Source organism: Podarcis vaucheri, assembly GCF_965113315.1.
Source record: "Podarcis vaucheri genome assembly, chromosome: 17".
Lineage (NCBI taxonomy): Eukaryota > Metazoa > Chordata > Lepidosauria > Squamata > Lacertidae > Podarcis > Podarcis vaucheri.
The window spans coordinates 5,026,371-5,052,543 of NC_138755.1; the positions used below are offsets into that span (position 1 = coordinate 5,026,371).

The following is a 26,173-nucleotide window of genomic DNA, read 5'->3' on the forward strand; positions in this document are numbered from 1 at the left end:
GAAAATGAATGCAAACTGTGTCAGAGTATATTTGTTCAATTTCTGTCTGAGGTTAGGGGCACCATTTCTGAAAAAGATACCAAAAGTTATTTCTATTACCAGGACAGAATGGAAGCCTTCCATCTAATTAAACGGAATAGGAAAATATTCTACTTTTCCTAGTTCCTTTAATTTAATCAAGCCTGATTCTGTGCAGTTTTGTTCTTTTGACTTGCCTTGATCCTTTGGGGTATGGCAGGCTATAAATATTGCGCTTATGCATGCTTAAAGTCGCAATTCTATACAAACCTACACAGGAGAAAGTCCCACTGAACTCAAGGAGACTTAACTTCTGAGCAGATGTACATAGGCATTCACTGTCAGGATTGTGATGCTGTCAGGGTTACACTTTGGGGCGGAAGTCCAGGGCTCTGCTCAACAGAATGAGAGGAAGAACTCCTGCCCACAGGAGGACTGGCTTACCACATTTTGAAGTAATACACACATTGCCATCTAAAGCACCTTTGAGTCCAGAGTGGAAAAGCACACAGCTGCACCACTGACCTCTCAGAAAATAAGCTACAAACCCTGGTAAAGCAACCCTCCCAGTGTTAAAGAAAAGGGATTTGTGCCTTCAACACACATGCCATGGGTTGCCATATTTCAAACAGTGAAAATCCGGACAGAAAAGTTGTTAAGCTTTTTTAGTTTTGCCCAAAGTTGAGCTTTTGGGGGCAAAAATGCAAAATAAAAATATGGCATTTTTGAGCTATTTTTATGGGAAATTGCCAAAAATGGCACTGCTGACGTGGATTGCCATACGTCCAGATTTTCCTGGATATTTCTACGATTTCCACCCAGATACTGCTTCCGAATGCAGTATTCCATAACCTAACTTCATCCCATGCATGTTTGTTCAGAAGGAAAATCTGATGGTGTTCACTGGGAGTGCACAATTTGCTACATTAATTTAAAGCTTTTTCTTATCCTGATGTTCAGCAGAGAAGTCTCCAGAAGCAACTCTATAGGCAACAGTGATATGACAGCCTCTGCCCTCTGGTGTACAACCTAAAAGACCGGCACAAAAGGAAAGAGATACTGGAAGGGAGGAGGGGAAGAGCAAGCTCAAGGGACAAGAGGCCCCAGATAGAGTTGCTTCTGAATAACCCCTTGGAGCTAAAGCAGAAGGCAAAGAATCTTCCTTCTCCAAGCTCTCTCAATTTTATTTTTGGTGTGATGCAGTGGGGTGGGGGTGGGGTGGGAATGGCATTACAGTGGTACCTTGGTTTGCAACCGTTTTGGATTACAACCATGTCAAACCCTGAAGCGTGTGTCCATTTTTTTGGATTACAACCCATTTTTTTTATTACAACTTTTTTTTGGGGGGAGGCCCCATTAGCGAAAGCACGCCTTGGGTTACAACCTGTTTTGGTTTACAACTGGACCTCCGGAACAGATTATGGTTGTAAACCAAGGTATCACTGTACCTTTCTGCCGTTCATACCAGGAAAAAGCAGAGCACACCTCCCATGTTCTACCACTTGCCCCAAGCATTGCATCTGTGCGGGAGCTGAAGAGTTCACAAGATCCAATGAGGTCTTGCACCACCCATCCTAATTAATACCATACAATGCCTGGCCCTACTTGGCTTGTGGGAGCTGCTTTTAAAAAGAGGGGGCTGGGCTGGGGGTTACAATATCTCACCTCGGGCCAGTAGGGGGCAACAGACACCATCTGAACCAGGGAAATACAAAATGTGAGCATCCTTTCCCTTCTCTATCCTCTATGCACTTCAACAGTATTTTGTGTTTTAGGGCGAGTGTGTGAAGGGACCAAGAAACAGCAAATGTATTTACATGCACCATTGCAGAGGTGAACCAGGCTGTGATCCTGTATCCACTCTCCTAGAAGTAAGCTCCATTGATTAAAATGGGACTTAACTTCTGAAAATGTATGTATAGGATTGAACAGTCTGTCAACTGTTTGAAGTTGGGTGTTTTATTAATACAATATCAACAGTATAATATCTCATATAAAGAGATTATGATATTCAGAGACCCATGAATGCAGATGTCATTGCATTATGACCCGGGGGTGGGTATGAGCCCCATGTAATTCAGAGACACTACTTGCAAATATTCTGTGACCTAAATCAGTGAGTGAGTGAAACACAGAAAAATCTCAGAGCATCATGGCATTGCAAGGCCATAGGAGAGCCCTGTTTCCACCATACCTACTCTTATAATGTTGTTACTCCACAACTGTAATTATTAATGAAGGTAGTGTCTCACAAAAACACCAGACCACAGAGAGTTTTGTCCCAGAGGGCAGCTCCAAAATACGAGTTTATAATGCTCAAGTCACTAAGACTCCATTTGCACTATACATTTAAAGCAGTAGCATACCACTTTAAGCAAGCACATCCTCCACCATAAAATCCTGGAAAATGTAGCTTGGTTAAGCGTGTTGAGCGTTGTTAGAATAAAAAAATGTAGGGTTGGATGGGACGCCAGGGGCCATTTACTCCAACTTGCTGCAATGCAGAAATCTCAGTTGAAACATCCGTGACAGGTGGCCACTTGTTTTTGAGAAAGCCATGCTAGGTCTTAGTAATCACAGCATCCTTTTCTAAGTGCTCACAGACTCTGTTGGAAGACCTTTCCTGGTATCGATATCAAGCTCACTGGTCAGTAGTTCCCTGGGTCTTCTTTCTTCCCCGTATGCAGGAACCTCACCTGTTCTCCAAGACTTCTCAGAGATTATAGGCAGAGGCTCTGAGATTATACCCACAAGGTCCTTTAGTAACATTGGATGCAGCTCATCAGGCCCTGGAGATTTTAATTCATTTAAAGTTAGGAAACCTTTGGTCCCCTCACAGAGCTACAATTCTCAAAGTGGTTTAACAGCAAGCTCTGGGAATTCCCTGTGAGGGCCTAGAGGTCTCCTAACAATGCTCAGCACCTTTCTCTGAAGAAGGCATCAAGGACAAATTTCTGATTGTCCATCTATTGATAGCAGTCCAGTAGAGAATGAGAAAAGATTGAAAGTTGCAAGGTGAAACCTTATAATACTGGTTTCACAAGGTGTTGTAATTAGCTTTTATGGCAGGAAATGACACACAAATTAAGAGTTCTTCATGGTGTTTCAAAAACTGACAAATGTATTTCAATTTTGAATACCTGCATCACAAATGCCAACAAGAATATATAAAAAACCCCTCATTATTCTATTTGTTTCTAGCGTATTGCAGAGATAATTTGCTTTCCCATCTCAATTCCCCTCCTCTATGTGGTCTCATTTATTTTGGTTTGCTATTGGTCTTTTTCACCTGGATTTGAGCCACTTGGATTTTGGGGGGTTTGGGGGGGTATGTTTGTTCTCTCGGGACACGGGTGGCGCTGTGGTGTAAACCACTGAGCCTTGGGCTTGCCGATCAATTGGAAGGTCGCAGTTTGAATCCCCGCGACGGGGTGAGCTCCCATTGCTCGGTCCCTGCTCCTGCCAACCTAGCAGTTCAAAAGCATGCCCCAAAGTGCAAGTAGATAAATAGGTACCGCTCCGACAGGAAGCTAAATGGTGTTTCCGTGCACTGCTGTGGTTTGCCAGAAGTGGCTTAGTCATGCTGGCCACATGACCCGGAAAAACTGTCTGTGGACAAACATTGGCTCCCTCGGCCAGTAAAGCGAGATGAGCGCCGCAACCCCAGAGTCATTCACAACTGGACTTAACTGTCAGGGATCCTTTACCTTTACCTTTTTATGTTGTTCTCACCAGTTTTTTGTTTTTGTTCTCACCAGTTTTAAAGTGAGTTATAACTTAATGTATTCTTGCTATTGTAAAATAAATAAATGCTGTACTTGATATTGACAACAATGAAATATTATACAACAAACAAACAAACCCGTCTCAGCACCCATGATTCCTTGGGGGAAGCCATGACTGTTTAAAGTGGTATGATACTGCTTTAAATGTAAGTTTACAAGGGAGAAGTTCCCTTTCATCTCTGTATCGCAGCCAATCCCACACCACATGACTTACTGTTTCCTCCACCCCACAAGGACAAATCTACAGGACATTTAAATGCTTCCATACTTCCACCCTGGGAAGTTAACCTATCACCCGAATCTTTATCCGCTGGGCTTACAGCAGGCAATCTCCTCCCATCTCACCAGTTACATTCCACAAGGATAGTCATGCTGGGCTTTTCGGTTGTTCTTTGTATAACTTATTTCTGTCCCAGTCTTGGGGCGCTGGTGTCTCCCAATCCTGAGCTTCTGTCTCAAGGAAGGACCCGCCTGCAACAGGCCCGTGAACTGGCTCGACACCCCCGCTATGGCACTTGTTGGATGGGAGCCTTAGGGCAGCTAGACGCCGGGTGCAGAGAGCTGGATGAGGAGCAGCAAAGCCGCATTGCAATCAAATTTGCCCATTGCCACCTCCAGCGGTGAGTCCAGATACCTGGGTCTTGGGGGATGGGCTGGTGACAGCCAGTGTAATAGAGTGATCACTAGAGTGTTGTCCTAGGACAGGGATTCCCAGCTGTTTTTGGACAACAACTCCCTTCATCCCTAGCTAGCAGGACCAGTGGTCAGGGATGACTGGAATTGTCTGAAAACAACTGGAAATGCCAGTTTTGGAAACCCCGTCCTAGAACTTGAGGTATCAGGAAGCAGATCCTCACCCTGCCACTAGGTGAAATTTGGCTAACCAAAGTCTCTCAGCTTAACCTACTTCAACAAACTCACCCAGCCCAACCTGTTGTAGCCTGGAACTGCACAATGCGCAGCTGATTTGTGTACTGAATGGGGCACAGCTGTGGGCAGCCTGAGGAAGCCCCATCAACATTGGTGTCTGTCCATCAACCCTAGTAGGACAGTCTAAGGTGATGTCTGCAGGCTCCACAAACCCTCTGTGGTGTGGGATTTGAGGGGTGATCTGTGAGTTTGTTTGGGCCCTGAGTGAGAGCAGGGTGGAGCTCGGAATTGGGTGTTGAGTGGGGAAGGGTTTGAGCCTTTACAGCAGTATTTTATTTTTAGTAATTTGTATTAATGGCTTTTATTAGAGGTTTTCTGTAACATTTGTAGTTCTTATCATTTTCAGTACCTCATCGGAGGTGACAGTGGAAGAGAGACATTGCTTGAACCAAAAGCAGGGGTTGGCAAGGTTTATCTTGCCTGGGCCGGATCAGTCCTACGGAGATCCCTCTGTGGGCCGGATTGCGCCCGCACCCGTGATTTTCAGTGTCTGCACATGCGCAGACATGATTTACAGCACTGAGGAAGCGAGTCCCCATGCCGCGCTGCGCTGATTTAGTGCAGCTGGTGAGCAGGCAATTCAGTTCGGGGGCGGCTCGGGGGCTGGTCAAACAACCTCCGGGGGCCACCTCCAGCCCTAGGTCCTTAGGTTGCTGACCCCTGACCTAAAGCTTCATGGAAGAGGAGCTTTTCCTTTTCCTTTTGCTCACACCCACAATATACATTTAAAGTGATACTACCCTGAAAGAATCTGGAGAGGTGTAGTTCCCCTCCCCCCCCCCAGAACTACAGTTCCCAGCACCCTTACAAAACTACTGTTCCTTGTGGGATTCTTTGTGAGAAGCCATGTACTTTCAATGTCTGGTGTGGATCTTGCCTTTGTTTTGTCTGTGATCTCAAGTCAACATAATTCAAGGCTGGCTGTACTGGTTCTCATTGTTTCATCTGACCAGTAGCTTCAGCTTATTCTGTGTCTTCTCCTGGGCAGGTCTGGGAGGAAGTTTCCCCCCTGTGAGCCTAGCAGCTCCATCCGTGGTTGCACCCAGGACATGGACCCAGTGGCCTTTGGGGTGTACACAGAGTTCTTCACCCATGCTCAAAGCATCTGTTATTTCCTGCACAACGAGGCCTGGCAACAACGAGCCCAAGATACCATGCACAGGTAAGGAAAATGGGACTCTTTCTTCCTCTAGAGAGCAACTAGCCTGGGAGGGTAATTCTAGCTCATGCTTTGCATGCAGAAGTTCCCAGTTTCAATCTCCGGGGAAGGCGAGGAATATCCCATACAGTGGTACCTTGGGTTAAGAACTTAATTCGTTCTGGAGGTCCGTTCTTAACCTGAAACTATTCTTAACCTGAGATACCACTTTAGCTAATGGGGCCTCCCACTGACACCACCGCGCAATTTCTGTTTTCATCCTGGAGCAAAGTTCTTAACCCAAGGTACTATTTCTGGGTCAGCGAAGTCTATAACCTGAAGCACCTGTAACCTGAAGTGTTTGTAACCTGAGGTACCACTGTACAGTCAAACCTTGGTTGCTGAACATAATCCATTCCGGAAGCCCATTCAGCTTCCAAAATGTTTGACAACCAAGGCGCGGCTTCCGATTGGTTGCAGGAGCTTCCTGCACTCCAGCAGAAGCCACATCGGACGTTCGGCTTCTGAAAAATGTTTGAAACCCGGAGCATTTATTTCTGGGTTTTTGGCATTCAGGAGTCGAAACATTCTAAAATGGAGGCATTTGGAATCTGAGGTTTGACTGTACCTGTAATCCTGAAGAGGCACTGCTAGTCACTGTAGGCAATACTAAGTTAGATGGCCCAATGACTCTGTACAGTGGTACCTCTGGTTACGAACTTAATTTGTTCCGGAGGTCCGTTCTTAACCTGAAACCGTTCTTAACCTCTTAACCTGAGGTACCACTTTAGCTAATCATAGAATCATGGAAGAGACCACAAGGGCCATCGAGTCCAACCCCCTGATAATGGGGCTGCTGTGCCACCGCCACACAATTTCTTTTCTTATCCTGAGGTAAAGTTCTTAACCTGAGGTACTACTTCCAAGTTAGCGGAGTCTGTAACCTGAAGTTTTTGTAACCCGAGGTACCACTGCATAAGGCAAGTTCCTATGAAACAGCATGGGAGGGCAGAACCACTAAGCATGTTAGTGGGGTTTCCCTTGACTGCATCTAGGCACTTGTATGGGGAGGTCCACATAGCATAATTTGCATGCAGTCCTGTGTTTCCTGGTGCTGCTTTGATCTTCCAGTGGTGGTTGATGCCCTTTTAGCCTAGTGAAGCACGAGAAGCAACTAATAATAGGTTGAGTTCAGTAGGTGGAACCAGAGATCACAGCTGGCAGATCCAACTAACTGGTTTTCTCACTATCCTCTTCCCTTAGAAAGATGCTAATCCTATGCATTCTTATATCTCTGATCTCAGTGCGCTAAGCAGACCTACACAGGATTTCTCTCTCTCTCTCTCTCTCTCTTTCTCTCTCTCTCTCTCTCTGAATCAATATCGTTCACAGTGAGGCAGTGCACTTCCTGCATGTGACTATCTTTAAGATGGATTCAATCACATATCAGCAAACTCAGATTGCACAACTATACAGTAGTTGATTGGGAGGTATTGCACTGCAAACTCACCTCCCCAAAAGATTGGGCTTTTGGTGAGATAGAAAGGGGTGGGAAAGTGCACAGCGAAGCCTGGGATAAGACTTGCTTTGATGTCTTGTCATTTAACCTCCTGCAAGCAAATCAGGATGAATGCTCAATAGCAGCTCCTTTGGAAGCATCCCCAGACATCAAGCAAGAAGATAGAAAGGAAGAGTGAGTTGTTACAGTGGGAGGAAACTGATGAAAAGAGAGTGGGTCAATTTTTTTGGGGGGGGGGAGTAACTTTTCCAGATGCCCATAGCAAAAAAAAAAAAAAAAAAATCTCACCCTACCCCCTTCCTTTTTAAAACCACTCTGCAGTCTCAACAGGTAAATATGCCCATTTGTATTCATCCAATCCGCACCAGCACTCATGCAAGAGGACAATGTGTAGGGAGTTTCCTGCTCTTTCTGCTTGCTTCTTTCATTGCTCAGCAGCAGAGAGGAGGAGAGCCAGGAGAAGCTTCAGTGTTGGAGGCCCTAACTGGAGCATTGGCAGCTGCCTGACCCTACCAGTATCCCTGGACTGACAACCAGGATAGGAGGGGAAGGAGGTTGGGTGGAGGTCTTTGGTATGTCTAATTTTGTTCTCTTCCCAACCCTTTGTTAGGGTAAAGAAGTTGCCAATTCTCAGTATGAATGAAGTGCTCTTTCCTGTCTGCTCCCTCCTCAAAGACAGCTCCTTGACTAGCAGCTGGGCTGGACAGCAGGCAAGCTAAGCGTTGGGTTTCCATTTGAGCCACTGGAACCGGCAGCATCAAAAAGTAGGGCACTTGTTCTACATGGGGAGAGCTACCCCAGAGTGACACTCTTAATTCCAGCATTTCCCAGAGCAGGCTAGCTTCAGTGTGACAGGATAGTCTAATTTGGGAAGCGTGGACCATCAGATCCGCTTAACATCAACATTTGTCTGGTTGACACTTGGTGGAAATCTAGAACAAGTGACGTGGAGCAGGGAGCGGAAGAGCAAAGCCGCGTGCTGTATTTTGACTTTTCCCCTGGGGAGTAATTGCAGCTCACCAAAATAAGGAAGCACAAGGCAGGGCTGGGGAACCTGTGTGGCCCTCCATACACCCTTGGATGCCAACTCCCACCATCCCCAGCCAGCAGAACCCATGGTCAGTGAAGGGTGGGAGTTGCAGTCCAGCAACTTCTGGGGGGCCACAGTTCCCCACCACTGGTATAATGCCTGCATCTGACAGTTCCTGCTTCCTTAAGTTGCCCAAAATACTATGGTTGTGGCATCGAAGCCCTCTGGGCTTGCCCAAAAAGACTCAAGTATATTTTGGGGTTTTTATAACGTGAGGGGTGGGGAGGGGTGATGGACTTGGAACCTGTATGGTTGGCCGACACAGTAGGATGCAGGAACAATAGGGAACTTATTGTGTGGAATCTGGGAGTGAAAGCTTGGGTCTGTGCGCCCTAACCCTCCATTGTAATCTAAAAATAAAGTATCTAGCCCTTGATGGTACCAAGAAGGGCTGGCAGGTTAGAAGTTGTAACTTCCAGGTGGCCTTGAACCCTTTTAATCTCCTTTCTGAAATTAATGCTCTGTTCCTATGCATGCTTAACTAGACATTAAGTCGTACTGAGTTCAGTGGGCCTTATTCCCAAGTCAGAGTGCATAGAGTTGCAGCCAGATTCCTTCAAGGAATGAAATGACTTCACCCAAGGAGGCTGCCCGCGGAGCAGAATATCTGGGCTTCAGCACCTTCCTGGCACAGTGGATATGCTGTGTGGTTAAGATGTTCCTGGTCATAATGAATTGGTTCCTGCCTTTTCTGCCCGTTCCAGGCTGACGTCCTCTTCAGAGACTGTGGCCCGCCAACTGGAATCCACCCATCAGCTTGCTGGAGAGATCGCCCAGGCACAGGATGCCACCTTGCGCTCTCAGGAGCAGATCCTGCAAGATGGGGAGCTGCTACATCAGATGCTGCGTGACTCTTCCCAAGGTAGGCTGGGAGTTGGGTAGGGATTATGATCTCAGAAACAAACAAAGCTGCATTATAAAATGAAAAGTTGTTGTACAACAATGTGCCATGGCCCTGAAGATACTGCTGAACTACAGCTCACATCATCCCTGACTGTTGGTCATGGGAGTTGGAGTCCACCAGCATGGGGAGGGGCTTCCAGAGTCCTATGCTAGATTATTTGCGTTCTCATCCTTCTCCTGGGCCATGTCCAGAAAGTGATGTTGGGGGATGAGTGTTCAGGCCCCTGGGCTCTCACTTATGGGGTGCCTCAGGGTTCCATCCTCTCCCCCATGCTATTTAACATCTATATGAAGCCTCTGGGAGAGATCATCAGGGGGTTTGGGCTGGGTGTTCATCAATATGCGGATGATGCCCAGCTCTACCTCTCTTTCAAATCAGAACCAGTGAGGGCAGTGAAGGTCCTGTGTGAGTGTCTAGAGGCAGTTGGAGGATGGATGGTGGCTAACAGATTGAGGTTGAATCCTGACAAGACAGAAGTACTGTTCTTGGGGGACAGGGGGTGGGCAGGTGTGGTCCTGAATGGGGTAACTGTGCCCCTGAAGGACCAGGAGTCATTTTGGACTCACAGCTGTCCATGGAGGCGCAGGTCAATTCTGTGTCCAGGGCAGCTGTTTACCAGCTTCATCTAGTACGCAGGCTGAGACCCTATCTGCCCATGGACTGTCTCGCCAGAGTGGTGCATGCTCTAGTTATCTTCCGCTTGGACTACTGCAACGTGCTCTACATGGGGCTACCTTTGAAGGTGCTCGGAAACTGCAATTAATCCAGAATGTGGCAGCTAGACTTGTGACTGGGAGTGGCCGCTGAGACCATATAACACTGGTCCTGAGAGTCCTACATTGGCTCCCAGTACGTTTCGAGCACAATTCAAAGTGTTGGTGCTGACCTTTAAAGCCTTAAATGGCCTCGGTCCTGTATACCTGAAGGAGCGTCTCCACCCCCATCGTCCAGCTGAGGTCCAGCGTAGAGGGTCTTCTGGCGATTCCTTCACTGCGAGAAGTGAGGTTACAGGGAACCATTCGGAGGGCCTTCTTGGTGGTGGCGCACACCCTGTGGAACGCCTTCCCATCAGATGTCAAGGAAATAAGCAACTATCTTAACTTTTAAAAGACATCTGAAGGCAGCCCTGTTTAGGGAAGTTTTTAATGTTTAATGCTGTATTGTGTTTTTAATATTCGGTTGGGAGCCGCCCTGAGTTATACCCCAGATGGGCAGGGTATAAATATATTATTATTATTATTATTATTATTATTATTATTATTATTATTATTGCATTACACAGACATCCCTGCCCTAGTACCCCCTTTTCCTGAAACAGAACCCATTCCCCAGTGCTGCACTAGTATTAAAAACAAAACCCTCCTTTCATAAATGCAGATACTGGGGGAATTATCTTAGGGGTTGGGAACCTTTCTCCCCTCATGCTAACCTTTGTGGGGCCACATACCAGGGGTGGATGAGGCCAGAATCAAAAGTGGGCAAAGCAAAGGATGGAGGTCTTACCTTTGTACAGTAATGTGTACTGCAGCCATAACTGAGAAAATCCATTTGGAGGGTGCCAAATTTTGGCCTCACACAGGGCATACAGTAGTACCTCAGGTTAAGTACTTACAGTGGTGCCTCGCAAGACGAAAAGAATCCGTTCTGTGATTCTCTTCATCTAGCGGTTTTTTCGTCTTGCGAAGCAAGCCCATTGACGGATTAGCGGATTAGCGCTATTAGCGGCTTTTAGCGGCTTATCAGCTTATCGGATCAGCTGATAAGCGGCTTAGCGGCTTAGAAAAAGGGGGGGGGGAACCAGCAGGAACTCACAAGACATTGTCGTTTTGCGAAGCAAGCCCATAGGAAATTCGTTTTGCGAAGCACCTCCAAAACGGAAAACTCTTTCGTCTAGCGAGTTTTCCGTCTTGCGAGGCATTCGGCTTGCGGGGCACCACTGTAATTTGTTCTGGAGGTCCATACTTAACCTGAAACTGTTCTTAACCTGAAGCACCACTTTAGCTATTGGGGCCTCCCACTGCCGCCATGCCACTGCTGCACGATTTCTGTTCTCACCCTGAAGCAAATATCCTGAAGCTAAATATGTTAAGATAACTTAATTGGAAAAACTTGCAAATACCAGATAGGCTTAGGATTTAAATATGTAATGTTAGAGAATAATATGTTTAAAGATAAAATGAAAAGAAAGAAAGATGTTAAGTGATTAATTTTATGAGAAAATTGGTTTTGGAAAATTGTTACAATGATATACACTGAAACTCAGCTATGGGGATTCGAGGAAGTCACTCAGCAATGTTATTAAGATTGGATTAAGTACAGTTAAGATATATGTTTGTTTGTTTGTTTGTTTGTTTGTCTAAATTTTGTTGGAAAATTCATAATTTTTTGGGGGGGGAAAGAACAAAGTTCTTAACCCGAGGTACTATTTCTGGGTTAGTAGAGTCTGTAACCTGAAGCGTCTGTAACCCAAGGTACCACTGTATTACGAAAGATTACCAAAGATCACCTGACAACACACTGCCTCTGCCTCTGGTAGTACTGTAAAATGTGAGAGAGTTTCTTTTCAGAGTTGCAGCAAGCAGGAGAAAGAAGTGATACTTTAAAATAAATACATATCTGCATGCCCTGTGCTCTGTGTCATCTGTGTGGGACAAAACATATGGCTTACAGAGGGGAAATAATAAGTGGAACAAATGGAAATGGGATGCTTATGTTCTGTTTCCGCCTAGTTTCTGGTTTTAGCTGGGAGAAGAATGTGGATGGCACCTTGCTGGCTTGCCTCTCTCCTCTGCAGGAGTGCGCCAGGCCTTTCAAGAACTGCAGGATTCGGCTTTTGAGCAGCGAGTAGCCTTTGCTGAGATCTTCAACCGGGTTACATTTCTGCACCGCTTTGTCGTTGGGGAATCCAGCGCTCTCTACTCGGTCTTCTTCCATCTCCTAAGTGGGGCTGCCAGCCTGGTGCTGACCTCTAGCCAACGGACTGCAGGAGCACGGTAAGGAAATGGGTGTGGATGGAAGATGCAAAAGATCCCCCTGGCGGACAGACACTCCAGCCTGATCAAAACACGGAGGCTGGCTTGAGAGATGGGATGGGAGGATTCCCGGCAGGGCTGCTGCGCACCTCATTTTCAAACAGTCCTCTTATTCCCAGCGTTGGCCACTTTATTAGGACTATGTGTACATCTGGAAATCCGAGAAGCTGCCATTGGCAACATATCCCGCTAAAACACACATGTTCTTCTCAGTGCTATTTTTCTAGAAAAAGAGGTGCCAGAATTCAGCACGTTCTCTTAGAATGCCCACCTGAGAGGTGCCGGAACTGAGTTCAGGTGATTTCCGGCTGGAAAAAAGCATTGATTCTTCCGTTCTCCCAGCAATTAGGTGTAAGAAAGGTGTTTTCACTTTTTCAAGCCCAATATTTTTAGCAGGGGGAGGAGAGTTGATCCTCCCCCAGGAATATCACTCCTCTCCCCTAATGCCCCTCCCAATTAACTTTGAAAAAAGCTTTTGATGCCACTGCAAGGCTTCTGACCAGCCTACTTGCTGCAGGCCAGGTGGGTGTGTTTGGTGGGTGGAGCCACAGCCAGGGAGGGGAGGGTGAAGCTCTTTTCAGCTGTGACCAACAAGAGTTGGCTCTTTTTCAAGCCTAATTGCAGTAGAGGAAGGAGCAGGATGAACCCCTGGCGATCCCTTATTCTACTTGAAGGTCCACTTTAAAGATCAAGAACCTTAAGAATGGAGAGCAGTTAGTCGCCAATAAACAGTTAACAATTGGGTAGCAGACTGAGAAGGCACACAGGTCAGTGTTGCCCACTATGGTGAGATGTCCTCCTTTTGTTTGTGATGCATTTTTGGTCGCCAGCATAGATTCAAGACCCAGTCGAGGAGGGATGGGGAGCCTGTGGCCCAGCATATGTTGTTAGATCACATCATCCCCAACTTGCATGGGTGGTGGTCATGGATGATGGAAGCTGGAGTCTGGCATCATCTGGAGAGCCACAGGTTCAGGAACGCTGGCCTGACTGTGCAGAACGCAGATTTCTGTTTTCCTGAAATTTCTTGCCTGGCCCACAGTGGTTCAGCAGTTAAGTAGCTCTAGCTCTTAGTAAAAGCCCATGATTCTAAATACATTCTTGCAAGACCAATAAATTATGCATAGATAAACACTGCAAGATTCTGTTTCTAATATTTAGGTTTTTAGAGTTTTGTGTGGGTGGCAGCGGGTGAGGGGGAAAGACAGCATGTACCAGTGTACTTTGCACACCTAAACTGTCCATTGTCCCTAGCATAGGAGCCAACTCTTAGGGGCTGAGGTCCCTTCGTCCTCCCCAATAAATTATTTTATTGGGCTGCCCCCGCAAGTTGATGGGCATTGCCATTCAAATGGTGTGCATGTCCCATGTCTTGTGATCAGTTATGTGGGGTGGGGCTTACCTGCTCCAGCCCCCCATAGTTTATTCAAGTTGGCACCCCTGGTCCCATAAGCCTGGTGTCCGATTTCCAAACTTATTTCCCCACAATAAGCGCTAGAAACAAGCTGTCTTTAAAAAGAAAGCTAAGGCTCTCAGAAGGCAAAGATTGGGCCCTGGGTACCAGATAGCAGTCCCCGCTTGAGCACAAGCCAGGGACCTGGTGAAGCTTAGGGTTTCATTGGGGGAAACCGCTTAATTAGAGGAAAGGGCAAATCACGTTTTCTTGGGATTGCCATTTGACTTAGAGCTAAAGAGTGGGTTTTCTCTTGGAAAAGAAAACCCACTTGGCCCCGTGCTTGTTAGGCATGAGATGAGCAGAAGCGTGGGCAAGCCCTTAAAATGCCCACCTCCTTTTTTAAAAAAAATAACTTTATTAAATAATACAATCAAATTTCCAAACACATCTGCAGAAACACAATTATTTACATACTTAGCATACAAAAACCACAAAAAAGATAAGAAAGAAGAAACAAACAAAAAAAAAGAAAGAAAGAAAAAGAAAAGAAAAAATAAAGCTACTTTCCATAAACAACAATACCAAATTTATTCTTACACACATTGTAAAATGCAAATCTTAATTAAAATATTTTAAAAAGACTTCCACCGCCTAAACCACACGTCTTTTGTTATTTAGTTCACCTTTACCTCTGTTCTTCACTTCCATCCTTTAAGATCCCTTAAGATCTTCCATAATCCATTAAACTCTTTACATTCTTTATGATCCGCACAAGGTTAGTCTAAACACAACCAAATTTTCGTAGTTGAGCCCTGTTTATGTAAGTATTCATTTAAACAATCCCACTGTTCTGTACCATGTTTTTCGGTTTTCACCTTATTAAGTCCGTCAGTTTAGCTAACTCCAGGTACTCACATAGTTTACTTAGCCATTCTCTTTTTGTTGGTACATTATTTCCTTTCCAGTAGCTGGCTATCAATATTCTCGCTGCTGTCCTAAAGCACTTCCTTCTCTTAATGCCCCCCCTTTCTGTCTCCAGGTTTCCTCTGCTGACATTGGTGGGAGCAAACATTTACCTAGAGCGTGTCATCTGCAGCCTTCTGATGGATGAAGGGGACGGGGGCCAGGACTTGACGGTACGGCCTCTTCCTGCACTAATGGAATCCGAGTTGGAGTGTGGGGCAGGGGAGGGAGCAGGGCTAGGTGCATCTCCCCAAACAAGCTGCCCCTGGAGTGACGATATGATGCTGATTTCTTCTGAGGCCCCGTCTCGCCCTTCAAGCGTAGGTGGCTTGATGGGAGCCTCAGCCCCCCCCTTTCCCCACGACACTGTGGTGTCACCCTCACACTTGTCACGGGAAGGCGTCCGCACTGGAGGTGGACGGGGAGGGGAAATCTCTCCCTGCCACCTTCCTGGCTTGTCAAGCTTTGCCAGGTAGGGCTTCACAGGCATTTTCAAGCACCTATTTCAACGCCGTAAGATCTAAAAACTGGCTTTTCATTTCATTTTTATTTTTAAATAAAAACTATCCCTGACCCCTGCTGCACGTGACACATTTGCCAAACGGAGCGGGAGATAAACAAGCATGGTATTTATTTTATATTTGTTTATTGCATTTATGTCCCACCTTCTTCCTCCAAGGATCTCAAGGTGGTGTATACATGGTTCTCCCCACTCCTCATTCATTCCCCGTAACAACCCTGTGAGAAAAGCTAGGTGAAGAGGCAGTGAATAGCCCCCAAAGTCACCAAACAAGCTGCTTGGCTGAGTGAGGATTTGAACCCTGATCTCCCATTGCGCTCCCCATTGCACCGATGACCTTAAAGACTGGAGTACTGACCCAACAGAGAAGAAGAAGAAGAGTTCGGATTTGATATCCCGCTTTATCACTACCCGAAGGAGTCTCAAAGCGGCTAACAATCTCCTTTCCCTTCCTCCCCCACAACAAACACTCTGTGGGGTGAGTGGGGCTGAGAGACTTCAGAGAAGTGTGACTGGCCCAAGGTCACCCAGCAGCTGCATGTGGAGGAGCGGAGACACGAACCCGGTTCTCCAGATTACGAATCTAGCGCTCTTAACCACTACACCACACTGGCTCTAGAGCTTTAGTGCATGCAGCGTTTCAGGCCAACAATTATTACACTGGCATTACCAATGTTCCTGAAAACTGACAGGTTTGTGAACACCAGGTGCTGAGCAGAAACTTTTTCCAGGGCATCTGGATAGTATTATTCATCCGCAATGGTTACAAAAGGAATGGGAAACACGGGGCAACCTGGATGCTTTTAGATGCCCAGCCCCCCTCATCCCCAGCCAGTGGGGCCCCAATGGCCAGGAGCGATGGGAGTTTTAATCCAGCAATATCTAGGACAACTGATGTTTGTCCATTCTTGTCTTATGGGGACTGAAAAGCCAGGCCCCAGGCACACCATACTTTTATTTTATTTTATTTTTTTTTTTACTTTTTTTTTACTTTTTATTTTTTTTTTCCATTTCATTTTTGGCCCTGGGCAGGTGACACTCTCTTGGCTAATCTATGTCACACGGCTGTTGAGAGGTTAAAACACCCCTTCTGAGCTCTTCTGAAAAACAAGGATACAAATATTGATTGCACACTGATGACAAGTTACATTTTGGACACTTGGCCCATGGGGGAGATAAGGATTTGGCCCTTGGACTGGATCCTATTTCCCCAAGTCTGTTTCTCAAGTTACATTTCTGTAACCATAAGAGCTAGAATTAAAACAATATACAGTGGTACCTCGGGATGTGAACAGGATCCGTTCCGGAGCCCCGTTCGCATCCTGAATAGAACGTAAGACGTGACGGCACGTCTGCGCATGTCGCGTTTTGCCGCTTCTGCGCTCCGTTACTTCTGGGTTCTTATGTAGGGTGGGTGGACAAAGGCATTTTTGTTGTTAGCCCCACCTCCGAATCTGGCCTGGCTGTGTCCCCTTGACCCGGTCCAGGTGCTAATATATTAGCTACCAAATGCTGGCAGTCCCACTGAATTGCACCCCTCCTGCCTCTCACCCTGTTCTTTCAGGTTGCTGCTATTGGATTTTAAACCATTATAGTTAGAACACAACAAAAATAAGCAAGAAGGATGGAGGAGGAGGAAGAGGGAGTTGGGAGGACAGATTGCAACTCTTTTGGTCCCTCTGCTGCAAGACTACAGTCCAACAACAAGACTTTGCCCCCAGCCAAATCTACTTGCAGGCTGAAAATTATGCTGTTATCTCTATGAGTAATAATAGTCCTGAGATTAATATGCTCACTCATCATGTGAGGAGGAAGCGAGGTGAGAAGGAAGGGCCTGAGGTTCCCCACACACCAATTGTTTACATTCCTGAAAGATGCCCAAGATACATGAATCACCAACTCTGTGGTAAAACCTGTATAATAAAGCTGCCGTTCAATTAACTCCAACCCAGTTCATATCTTTCTTTTTTTCAACAATCCAGCAACACTTTTAAGAAACCTCTTAAAGTTTTGGGTTGTGTTTTTTTTAAGAACTTCTCTGGTGATGATAAGCATTTTGTTTAGCATATCCTTAAATCCATTCTCCATCCCACCTTATCCGGTTTTCCTGAAGGTGGAAGCTAGATGTGACCACAGTTGGCCATGATCCCTACCCCTGTCTGTGCTTGCATTCCAAGGGCTGGGCTGCTGTAGATTCCTAGGCCATTGCAGTAGGTTTTTTGCCACTGCCAACGAAATCTGCATTAAATGGGGCTGTAGAGGTGTGGCTGCATGTTGCAGTTTAAATAAGGAGAGGGAATTCTTGAAGCTGTATATCTGGCTGGATCAGTGGAAGGCAGCCAGTGACGATGGTGAGATGAGCAAGTGCAGCAGAGGACAGGGCCAAGGGCTGTGTATGTTCTGGGTGTGTGCTGCTTTTTGTTATTTTTTAAAAAAAAAAACAAAAAACAAAATCTAAATTCAGCACCAAGGTGACCCACATTTTCCACCAAGAAAAACTGGATTTTGCAACCTGTGTAAATTATGCAGATTAAGCAGCCTTAAATAACCACATTTTTTGTTAAGTACTACCTTGCTAAGTAGGATCAAGGCTAGATTGGCAGGCAAGATGCTTTTGGGAACTCACAAATGTAGGTTCCATTTTGCTTGGGGCTGGGGAAACTCCAGATGCTCTTGAACTAAAACACTCATAATTCATCACTATTGCCTGTGGCAGCTGGGGCTGATGGAAGTTGGGGTCCCAACATCATCTGAGAGCCACAGGTTAGCCACCCCTGAATCTAGCTAATGTGCCTAATTATTGTTAAAAGTAACTCATGCTATTAGCAACCAGTGAATTTTACAAGTTTATTATTATTTACTTTAAAATTTTAATTTTCCAGCTGATACTTGAAATAATGTAGGTCAGGTTTCTACCCCTCATAACTACTAAAATGCACAGCAACCCTGTCCTCTTTTACATTGACTCACCAGGATGAGGACCAGGCCTGACCCATGACATTTTGCTTCTTGGGGCAAAGGACAAGCTGGCATTTCCACCGCCCTCCATTTTACCAGAGTTGACTGGGCTGGCCGTAGACTCTTACTGCAACACTGCAGGACCGTGTCTACCAAACACCATACCTGAGGGCATCAAGCCACGTGCAGAACAGGCCATGTGGCTGTCACAGCATTGCTCCACAATACCCTCCTTCCTGCCCCCAACACCTGTTGCTTGAGGCGAGGGAGGCAGCTGCCTCACTCCCCCTAAGGTTAGGGCCGGTTCTGATGAAGTTGGCTGATGAGAATGCCCCAGATCTGGAAAGGTACTTTGGGAAGGCTGGTGTTCTAGGCAGAACTCAAGGACTGTGTTCCTTCTTATACTATATGATGATCTGTGTGTCTCTGGTTGCATTGACTTGTCTCTCTTCACTTTAGGAGAGAATCTCCTTCTGGGTGGGCCTATCCCGTCGAGGTTTTGCTGGTCTGGGCTTCGCTGTGGTGACTTATTTTATCTGGATCTACAAAGACCCAGCCAAACAGAACCAGGAGGTACTGCAAAGTCTACAGCAGACCCGGACAGAGATCCAGAGGCTTCTGCAAGAAACAGGTAGGGTGGTTTTAGGAGAGGGCTCTCTGGGAAATTAGCAACCAAGCCAAACAAATGCATATTCTTGCTAGTCAGCATGAAAGAGGGCTAAGTCCACAGAGCTGCATCACTGATAGGCAAACACTCAGACCAGAGAAATACAATTGGTAGAGAGGGCTCTGTGTGATGTCACTTCCCCTCCTCTCCTGGAAAGGAAGAAGCATATAGTACTTCCTGTTCCTCTCTCTCTTATTTTGATCAACACTGGATGTGGACATGCCTCTGCTGGCTCCAGCATAAGGTGTATTCCTAAAGTGGGTATACAGTAAATATAAGAATTTTGCCTGCATAGTTTTTTTTGCTGCCTTTGCTGTGAACCAATGCATGATCATAAAGTAAGTACATCTTATTTTAAAACTTGCTTTACAAGTTCTTACCTGATTCTTTGCTAAGTGGTTTAAGAAGGGGGGTGCCAGCTTCCTTCATAGCTGGAGTTGCTCAAAACAAGGCATTACAGCCTAATTCCTATGCTTTCAATTTTGCTGCCAAGAGTGGGATTTTGAAACTCTGTTCAACCCACACATGTGGGTGCCTGGAGGGATAAATGGCAATGAATATATCCTCTCCCAGCCATTAAAATCCATCCCGTAGGCCCTCCTGTCAGCACTGAATTCCCTCGCATAAGACCTGGAGAGGGCGTGTGAGGCTTTCCTTACCACAGGCATGTCCAAAGTCAGTTTTGGGGGCTGTCAGGGGCTCAGGAACAGAGGCACAGGGGAGGAAGGAAATGGAGAGCGAAGGGGAGGAATCTGAGGGCAGCATAGGGGAGTATGACAGTGACTCGAGAGATTCCATGAGCTTCTCCAGAGAATCAGAAGATTCCCAGAAGGAGGCGCCGATGTTCAGGGCAAGGGGGGTCCCAGGGGGGACGCACCAGAAACAAGGGGCCAGCGGGGACTCCCAAAGCAGCAGCGGGAGATCAGGACCAGCTTCCCCACCAGAGCGTAGTGGGGGGGAAGAGTCCCATGTGTCAGGGCCAGCGTCTCCTCCAGCAGGGAGAGAAGATGAGTCAGGGCAGACCACGCCTCGATCGGAGAGTGGGGGAACGGAGGGGAGGTCAAGTCCAGCTAGCCTCCCCGAAGGGGGAAGCAGTGACAGGAGCAGTGTAACGGTCAGGAGGAAGGTTGCCGGCTGGGCGCGCGCGCCGAGTTCAAATGTACAGGCGTGTGGGACAGCAGAAAACCCGGATTGAGAACCAGGTCCTAAAGCCCGCCGGAGGCAGGGGGAAGACTCAGGGGACTCAGCGTCAGAAGAGTCTAGGAAGGGCGAAACCCCAGCGGACAGGCGGACCCAGAGGAGGAAAGAGCAAAGGAAGAGGTGGAGCAAGGCTAGAGTCTTAAACTGGTGTCTGGGGGGAGGAGCTTCAGACGGAGCTTCAGCGGTCTAGAGTCTCAGACGTAGAGCTGCACGCTGTGGCTGTGAAAGCGAAACTGAACTTCAGTAAAGACTTTTGTATATAACAACGAACCGGCGTTGGTCCTTTGTGAGCTGGGACCTTGGGCAGCTCTGACAGGGGCCTAATCCGGCCTGCCAGTCAGTTCAATCCAGCCCCTGTGGCAGTTTATTTTCTGGAGTAAAATCTCCAACAACTTCAACCCTAAAAAAGCTGAACAATTTCAACCCCCCAAAAGCTCAACAACTTTAGTCGGCCCTCACAGCGCTTCACTTCATCAAATCTGGCCCTCTTTGAAAAAAGTTTGGACAGCAGTGCCTTAGCAGATGGGAGCTAAGAAAAGGGCAGAAGCTGTTACTGGGACCCCAGGCCAACCTGGCCTGACTCTGTTCCTCCTGAGTGTGCACTGATGTTCCCAGTGACTGATTCCTTCCCATCTCAAAGAGTCTGGGTGCTCACGCGATGAACATTTTTCCATTTTGAAAGGGAACCTATGCATGTACACAACTCATTGCAAATAGCAGGTGTGGGGGTGGCTGGAGAACAGAGTGCTGCAGTTGCCTAGCAACCATCACAGAGCATCCCCCCATGTCCTCTTCCCCCTTGCCTAGCAAAAGTGCTGAGTCAGGGTCTCAAGGTCCAGCAACAGCAAGGTTGCCTCTCTAGAAGTGACCAGGAAATGGGCTGTGAAGAAAGTAGAGCAAGTCTGGGTGGATTATGTATGGGTTACCCTCTAGTAGCCTTTCCTAAACTCCATGTTGCCTTCGGATCAGTTATAGAAGAAGAGTTTGGATTTGATATCCCGCTTTATCACTACCTGAAGGAGTCTCAAAGTGGCTAACATTCTCCTTTCCCTTCCTCCCCCACAACAAACACTCTGTGAGGTGAGTGAGACGGAGAGACTTCAGAGAAGTGTGACTGGCCCAAGGTCACCCAGCAGCTGCAGGTGGAGGAGCGGGGAAGCGAACCCGGTTCACCAGATTACGAGTCCACTGCTCTTAACCACTACACCACACCGTTGAGCCTCATTGTTCCCTTAGTGATACAGCATATTTGATCCAGGAGCCTCTTGGCTTGCAGCTTCGTTTTACACTTGCACTCCACAGACCTTGGAGGTTTTCTGCTCAGCTTGTGTGTGATCTCTGCTTGCAGAGAGGCTACTGCCGAAACCAGAGCTCCTGCTTCTGGACTCCGAGGTCAATGCAGAGAACAAGGAATTCACGGACTCAGGATTCCCAAAGCTGCTGCCCTGCTCACAGCACAGAACTGCAACGGACGTAAAGGAACGCAGGGCTGACCAGAAGAAAAGTGAGTGACTTACAGACATACCTTGGGTTACAGATGCTTCAGGTTGCGTTTTTCGGGTTACAGACGCGCCAAAAGCAGAAGTACAGGTTACTTCCGGGTTTCGGCGGTCGCGCATGCACAGAAGCGCTAAATCATGCTTTGCGCGTGCTCAAAAGCGTCAATTTGCAACCTGCGTGTGCACAGACGCAGCACTGCGGGTTGCAAACACTGCGAGTTGCAAATGTACCTCCCGCACGGATTATGTTCGCAAACCGAGCGTCCACTGTGTTAGGAAGGAACTGGAAGGTGGCAGGTGGAGAGCTGGTGTGCTGGGGCAAGGGGGAGGCTGAAGCACTGGTCTCGAAGCAGAAAAAAGTTTCTTTAAAATTCCAACATCCCAGTGAGGCTCACTGGGTGGTCTTGAGCCAAATTCTTTCTTTTTCTCTCTCAGCCTAACCTACCTTGTAGGAGGTTGAAGCAGCATTTAGGAGGCAGAACAGACCACAAACACAATTGTGTTGAAAGCTGTCTCTTACTGCTGCTGTGCTTCTGAGGTAGGGAACCTAGGGGTCTCCAGGTGGTGCGGTACTCCAGCTCCCATTGGCCATGCTGCCTGGGGCTACTGGAAATTGGAGTCTAGTAACATCTGGAGGCCCACAGGTTAATGTAATCCTGCCCCTGACGAATGAAACCACCAGGAAAAGGGCCTTTCCAATAGTGGCCCCCAGTTATGGAACAGCTTTTCCAGAGAGAATTCACCTAGTACCATTCCCGTGGTCTTTTCAGTACCAGGCAAAGACCTATCTGTTCAGCCAGACTGTTCCAATAACTCATGTCCTATCAATTTCTAAAATGTTGTGCTTTAACTTTTGGTTTGTGGCAGGCTTTTGTTTTTCCCACCCTGCCAGCTAAAACAAGTTGGCTTTGACACAGCTTGCATCCACACTTGCCCCTTTCTATGGAATTGCTGTATGTTTGTTTGTTCGCTTTTGTGGAGCATCAAACTGTCCGTTCCAAAACATTGCATTCCAGCATTATCCCTGCTTTCCCTCGTGTTTTCTGTATCCTTGTCCTGGACCCACCTGGCTCGTGGCATGTTCAAAAAGATCAGTTGCAGTAGGGCTAGGGAACCTGTGGCCCTCCTGATGTTGGGACTCCAACTCGAGCAGCACAAGACAACATTCCCAGTGATCAGGGATGATGGGAGTTGTGGTCCAACAGTAATTGGGGAGGGGACCAGACTCCCTACCACTGCTGTGCGGTATAGAACAGGGATGCCAGTGAAGTTCCCATCATCCTTGACGCTTGACCATGCTGGCTTGGACTGATGGAAGTTGGGAGTTCAATAACATCTGAGCAGCATCATGACGGCCACCCCCAACGTCAACAGCAAAAATGTGGTTGAGGGTTTTCAGGGCTCCTGTGCCATTAAATAATTTCCTGCTTGCTGGGTCTGCCCTTTTTTTTTATTCCTGTTAACTAGTACCCCAGCAAGCAGGAAGCTTTTAATGAATGTTGCAAAGGACCTTTGCTGAATGGGACTAGCTTTTGAGTAAGCACCATAACAGGTTCTTGGCCATAAGGAAGGATATTGCTGGGTAATATAGATCTGTCAACAAGTGATCTGTGGATCTTCTGCTTTAATCCCACTTCTAGCTGATACTAGAAAAAGTAGTGACTTGGCAATTCAAAAGGGATAGTAACCATAAGCCACCTGTGAGGATACGCTGAAACTGTCTTTGGGGTGAAGTTGCTTCTCTTGCCTAAATATCACTTCTGGAGCAACCAACAGTCTGCCATTTTTTCCCTTTCAGTGGAAGAAATGTGGACTAGCTGCCCCAAGCGGAGGGGGCGTTCTCCATCCCGCACGAGACGTTCTCCGTCCCGCACGCGATGTTCTCCATCCCGCACGCGACGCTCCCGGTCCCGCCAGCGCGGTCGGACTAGGAATGTCGCTGCCCAGCCGCTGGCAATCCCTGTACCTCTGGAGCAGGTGAGTTCACTGCATATACTATGGATATACATAGAAACCCAACAGCTGGGAACCAAAGTTCCACTTTGGGTCACTTGGAGGAAGTGGATTAGACTCGAGCAAAGGCGGGCAGGGAGAGAACAAGAAAGGATTAGCCTCCTGTTTCCAAGCACAGCACTAGGAACTGGTTTTCAAAGGATTTGCCCCTAACCCCTTTTACTTTGGCTCTAATTAATCAAAGCGGTAGCATCAGAACTCGGAACCCCTTTTTGATTCTATCAATTATTACTAACATGAGTGGGGGTATTATGTGCGAGGGGACCTGAACCCCCCCAAAAGGGGGGGTAAAAGTAATAGTGGGTAGGAGTCCAGTAGAATACTGGAGACTGGAGCAATCCTCCCTCTTCCTGAAAAGTAAGATGAGCTTTTGCTCACCTTTGGCTGGACTTAACTGTCCAGGGCTCTTTGTCCTTTATAAACTTCCCAAAGCAGCAGGGTGCACATGCCTGCTGTCAGGGAGCCCTGACAGCAGAATGGGTGTTAAGCCTGGCATCCCCAAACTCAGCCCTCCAGATGTTTTGGGACTACAACTCCCATCATCCCTAGTTAACAGGACCAGTGGTCAGGGATGATGGGAATTGTAGTCCCAAAGCATCTGGAGGGCAGAGTTTGGGAATGCTTGTGTTAAGCTGAAGCGGCAAAGAATTGGGCTCCCAAGACACAAGGAGAACACGCAGAATTCTATCAGGGAGATTAGTTTGTGAGGACAAACTTCCCCCGACCCCAATTCCTCCTTTCATCTATAATTTTTTTGATGTGTCCCTTTATTCAATTAAGGAAAACAGGAACAAGACTGAATCTTATGTGTTCTTTTGCAAATCTGAGCTGACAGTTCAAAGCTCCTGTCCCAGTTATAGCATGGGAATAGGTGAGCCCTTCAGTCCAGCAGGACTCATCTTCCATTAGCTTGCATAGCTTCTCTCTCTCACTTAGTATAATGGTGCAGTGCTTTGCATAATTTAGATTTTCTAGGAAGGGTGAGGGGAAGGAGATGTACAAGGCTGAAATCTCCCCCCCCCCATGGAAACCTTAACTCAACACACACACACCCGGTGTGTATATTCCAAGCCACAGGGGCTTAGGAACCATAGGGTGAAAAGTACTTTTTGTGTATTTTTGTGGAATGGTGGCATGAGACCAGGGCCAGCTGCATGCTGTCTGTCATCACAGTGTGGAATGCAGTTTTTTGTTGCAAACAGACCTCTCATGGCCAAAATGTTAAGTTTTAGGTTTTAGAATTATGCATGCCAATGCAATAATTTTGCATTGGTAGCCAATACAAAAACAAAACAAAATCACCTTCTTGTAAACTTAATTGATTCATATAACAGTTTAAAGTTCTTGAGAGAAGATGACTTTAAAAAAATGTTGACACAGTACTGCATTGCTGCAGTCCTACTGCAGCCGGTAGTACAGCTTCTAACTTGGGAGTCCAGTGCAATTCTGAGAAACAAAGTTCTTGTGGCATCAGTTCAAAATAGAACTTCTGCACCTTGTGGGTACAGAGACCCTTAAACATTTGGGGCAGGGACCCAAATATGATCAGGCTTCAATCTAGTGTGTGGCTGTGGTAATTAAACAGCAGAGGAAGCAATGCTGGAATCTTATGCATGTTTTGCTCATTCCTTCCTCTCGTATTATGCTGTTCTGCTATAGAAACAAGCTTCCTTGTCCAGTATTCTTTTAGCACATCTCTGCTAAGCGTAATTTGACTTTCGGATGCTGCTCACAATGCACTGGAAGTAATGTAGTTTTCTAGCTTCCAAAATCCTGTTTTTTTGTCTTAGAATAGTTCAAAAAGTAGGATCGCAAAACCAAAGGTGCTCAGAAGGGCACTTTAAGCCAAATCTCTCACTTGTTGCAGGCTCTGCAGTGCAGCCTTCGGAGCCAGAGATCCTTGGCAGTGCCTCGCCCTCCAATCCATCATTAAAGCTGGGCTTGCGAATGAGAAGACTCCAGGGATAGACCTATGCAGCTGAAGGGGAGATTTCTCTTATGGCTTCCAGCTCTGTACCTTAGCAGCCTCAGTTCCAGCCAGAGTGGGAATATTTTGGAAAAGAACAATACTTTAGGGTGTGTTTTGGTGGAACTTCACACCCTAAATTGGGACAGTGATGAGAGCAGGAATGAATTTTGCTGGACCTTAGCATATGAGTGACTCCTCTCCGTAAGATCCTGAGCTACCTGCAGTAGGCAGTGACATTACACTCTAGGGCAGCCTTTCTCAACCTGTGGGTCCCCAGATGTTGTTGAACTACAACTCCCATCACCCCTAGCTAGCAAGGCCAGAGCTCAGGGATGATGGGAGTTGTAGTCCAACATAGTGCCCCCCCTTTTATTTAACCCAGCTAATCTTAATTTTTATCTGTTCAAGGGAAGGAACTGAAAGCAAGACCACTTCCACTCTTAATATAGAAGAAATGTCATTTCCCCTCTACCATCCCCATCTCAGTGGAGCTTTGGCAAGTAACATGGACATGGGCCGTGAGTCACCTTCTCAGGCCTGCCCCTTTAAGAGAGACACTTTCCCAGCTGCAA

The 26,173-nt window shown here is 46.9% G+C and overlaps 1 protein-coding gene across 3 annotated transcripts; it reads left to right on the top strand.

Annotated features, from left to right (window-relative positions):
• Window positions 1-1,727: 1,727 nt before the first annotated feature.
• Window positions 1,728-25,946, top strand: LOC309522265 (uncharacterized protein). Of its 3 annotated transcripts, XM_082205487.1 has the most exons (10): window positions 1,728-1,930; window positions 4,220-4,423; window positions 5,722-5,895; window positions 9,185-9,342; window positions 12,179-12,377; window positions 14,852-14,948; window positions 18,713-18,884; window positions 21,469-21,624; window positions 23,418-23,596; window positions 25,500-25,946. In XM_082205487.1, exons 2-10 carry the CDS (start codon window positions 4,326-4,328, stop codon window positions 25,563-25,565), a joined length of 1,299 nt encoding a protein of 432 aa, XP_082061613.1. In that variant the 5' UTR covers window positions 1,728-1,930; window positions 4,220-4,325; the 3' UTR covers window positions 25,566-25,946. The 3 variants fall into 3 exon arrangements, with proteins under 3 accessions (XP_082061613.1, XP_082061612.1, XP_082061614.1); XM_082205486.1 differs by lacking the exon at window positions 1,728-1,930 and having other exon boundaries at window positions 3,545-4,423; XM_082205488.1 differs by lacking the exons at window positions 1,728-1,930; window positions 4,220-4,423 and adding an exon at window positions 4,757-4,916.
• The last annotated feature ends 227 nt before the right edge of the window (window positions 25,947-26,173 follow it).

Bases quoted from the DNA above. Each gene is read 5' to 3' on its own strand.
- LOC309522265 (XM_082205486.1), top strand. From the start codon at position 4,173: ATGCTGGGCTTTTCGGTTGTTCTTTGTATAACTTATTTCTGTCCCAGT. The intron at 9,343-12,178 runs GTAGGCTGGGAG...TCTCCTCTGCAG, and splicing joins GCTGCGTGACTCTTCCCAAG to GAGTGCGCCAGGCCTTTCAA. The intron at 14,949-18,712 runs GTACGGCCTCTT...TCTTCACTTTAG, and splicing joins ACGGGGGCCAGGACTTGACG to GAGAGAATCTCCTTCTGGGT.